The sequence below is a fragment of the Helianthus annuus genome, chromosome 15 (assembly GCF_002127325.2).
Source record: "Helianthus annuus cultivar XRQ/B chromosome 15, HanXRQr2.0-SUNRISE, whole genome shotgun sequence".
NCBI lineage: Eukaryota > Viridiplantae > Streptophyta > Magnoliopsida > Asterales > Asteraceae > Helianthus > Helianthus annuus.
In genome coordinates, this window is record NC_035447.2 from 10,344,027 (window position 1) to 10,347,041 (window position 3,015).

The 3,015-nt window shown below is 35.7% G+C and overlaps 1 protein-coding gene across 1 annotated transcript; it reads left to right on the forward strand.

Annotated features, from left to right (window-relative positions):
• The first annotated feature begins 2,045 nt into the window (after positions 1–2,045).
• On the forward strand, positions 2,046–2,789 carry LOC110913251 (dicarboxylate transporter 2, chloroplastic-like). The gene has a single exon (XM_022158099.1). It carries the CDS (start codon positions 2,046–2,048, stop codon positions 2,787–2,789), a length of 744 nt encoding a protein of 247 aa, XP_022013791.1.
• The last annotated feature ends 226 nt before the right edge of the window (positions 2,790–3,015 follow it).

Consider the following 3,015-nt stretch of genomic DNA (forward strand, 5'->3'; position numbering starts at 1 on the left):
TTAGAGAAAAGGCAGAAACTTAGCAAAACAAAAGAATTAGGCTTGATCTTCAACACTATTCATCATTGAAAAAAAAATAAGAAGATGAATTGGGGTCGATGTTTGAATAAATGCTAACAAAAAATCATGTTCTTAAATATAAAATCCATGTTTCAAAAAAATGATAACAGTTACCATAATTTATGGGAGAGTAAATTGCCATTTTAGTCCTTGAGTTTTTGTCTAAATTGTCATTTTAGTCCAAATAGTTTTTTTTCTCCCCTGGGTCCCCGACTTTTCATTTTTCTTGCTATTTTGATCACATTGTCTAACTTAGTCTAAAAACCAGGTTATAATCAGGGGTATTTTTGGCATTAAAATATTATGAGGTTTATAAATTATGTTGTAAACTACCTCTGGTTATCACTACACAATAGTTATGCCAAAAATATCCCTGGTTATAACCAGATTTTTAGACTGAGTTAGGCAATGTGATCAAAATGGCAAGAAAATGAAAAAGTCAGGGACCCAGAGGGGAAAAAAAACTATTTGGACTAAAATAGCAATTTAGACCAAACCTAAGGGACTAAAATGACAATTTACTCTTTATTGGATTACCACAAACCTATAAGTTTAAAAATTACTATGGCACCCCATCTTTAAAATTGATTGAATGCCATATGTAAGATTAATATTGGTTCTTATCATCTTTACAAAACAACTTGTTTGTATTTGATCCTACACAACAGAGAAATCATGAACAAGAGATAATTATTGTACGAAATATAGGAGACAAGCTCAACCGTTGATCTCCCAATATCAATGGCTCAAAACTAGGTTTGGTATTTTCGTAGATATAAGGTTCAAACAATTGAAGAAACAAATAAAGAAATGGTATTCTGATTCTTTCTCACTTGTACTACCCCCCTGATTTTCAAACGACTATAACTTTTTCATACTTAATATTTTTTTTTTAAGTTACACCGTATTAACGAGCATTTCATTCTCTTTAATTCGAGCAGCATATTGCTATAGTTTTCTTAAAAAAATTACATGATTTTGAAGACTTGTTACGTGATTACTTGATTTTAAATACACATGACTACGTGATTTTGAATACCCATTATGTGATTACGTGATTTCATTATAGCATATGAAACCACACTAACACTAACTGATTACGTAATTACGTAACAATAGTTGACTATTTATTAGGGGTGTTCAAAATTATCCGTATCCGAAAATCCGATCCGAAATATCCAATATCCGAATCCGAAATATCCGAAAAATCGGATATCCGAAATTTTTCGGATTCGGATTCGGATTCGGATAGTGATTTTCAAAATTTTCGGATATTTCGGATATCCGAAAATTTAATTTTCATTTTTTTCGGATATCTGAATATCCAAAAATATCCGAAGTATCCAAAAATATCCGAAATATCCGAAAATGTCTGAAAAAAAATCCGAAAAATATCTGAAAACTATCCAAAATATCTGTTTCCGAATATGAAAAAATAATAAAAAAAAATTAAATGAAAAGTTGGATTTTCGGATATCCGATTCACTATCCGAACCCGTATCCGAAATTTCGAATATCCGACATTTCGGATACGGATTCGGATAGTGAAATCTGGTATGCGAAAATTTCGGATATCTGAATTTTCGGATAACCGGTTTTGAACACCCCTACTATTTATTATTACGTGACTACGTGATTTTGAATACTCATTTCGTGATTATATGATTTCATTATACTATATTTTATGTGAAGATAAACAGAGTGATTACGTTATAAGTATAATGAAATTGGTTGTAAGAAACTTCATTACAGTTACTTTATATGCATAAAACGTATTTTCAAGAAAATGATTCCGTTGTAAAACTTATTGCTGAAATTGGTACTGTAATGAAGTTTCTTACAACCAATTTCATTACAACTGTAATTCACTTTCACATCCAATTAATAGAGCGAGGTCAAGAAAGATAACTGATAACACTAGTCAGTCACAGCTGCAGAGTGATCGACCAGCTCCATTTCGCCGCGTTTGATTCAAGACAACAACAATGTCAAATCCTTCTACACCAACTAATTTGCCGCCGGAGATACGCACGCCTTCGCCGGAAATGGAGATACGCACGCCTTCGCCAGAGATACACACGCGTTCTCTAGAGATCGAGACACGCACGCCTTCGCCGGAGATAGTCAATCCTTCACCGCCTGAAACTGTCATACACATTCCCACCGGCACCCAGTCCCCGCGACGCCATCACCTGGTGAGATTAATCACTGCCATGCCAACCCCACTAGCCTTCTCAGTGGCCATTGGGCTCATTGTTTACTTAGCCATCCCAAAACCTACAGAGGTTTCCAAACAAGCATGGCGGTTGTTCGCCATTTTCCTCACCATTGTTGCCGGACTTATACTGGGACCTTTACCTGTTGGTGCATGGGTCTTCGTCTGTTTGATGATCACCGTTATCACCAAAACCCTGACGGTCAAAGACGCTCTTTCAGGGTTTACGAACGATATTATATGGCTGATCGTTCTCTCGTTTTTCTTCAGCAGAGGGTTTGTGAAAACTGGTCTCGGTGATCGGTTGGTAATGTACTTCATAAAATGGTTTGGCAAGAGCACTTTGGGTTTGGTGTATGAGTTGGCAATCGGAGAAGCTATAATTTCGCCGGCGATGCTAAGTGCCACTGCCACCACCCACCTCTCCCACCACACGACCACCACCACTGCGAATCCAGATTCAGTTACTAACCCCCAATCTAGATTCAAGCATCCAAACCCCAAATTCAAATGAACGAAAAATATCCGAAAATGTTCGAAAATATCCAAAAAATATCTGAAAACTATCCAAAATATCTGTTTCTGAATATGAAAAAAATAATAAAAAAAATTAAATGAAAAGTTGGATTTTCGGATATCCGATTCACTATCCGAATCCGTATCCGAAATTTCGAATATCCGAATTTCGGATACGGATTCGGATAGTGAAATCTGGTATGCGAAAATTTCGGATATCCGAA

What these genes read in the sequence shown, in the direction of transcription:
- LOC110913251 (XM_022158099.1), top strand. Translation starts at nt 2,046, where the DNA reads ATGTCAAATCCTTCTACACCAACTAATTTGCCGCCGGAGATACGCACG.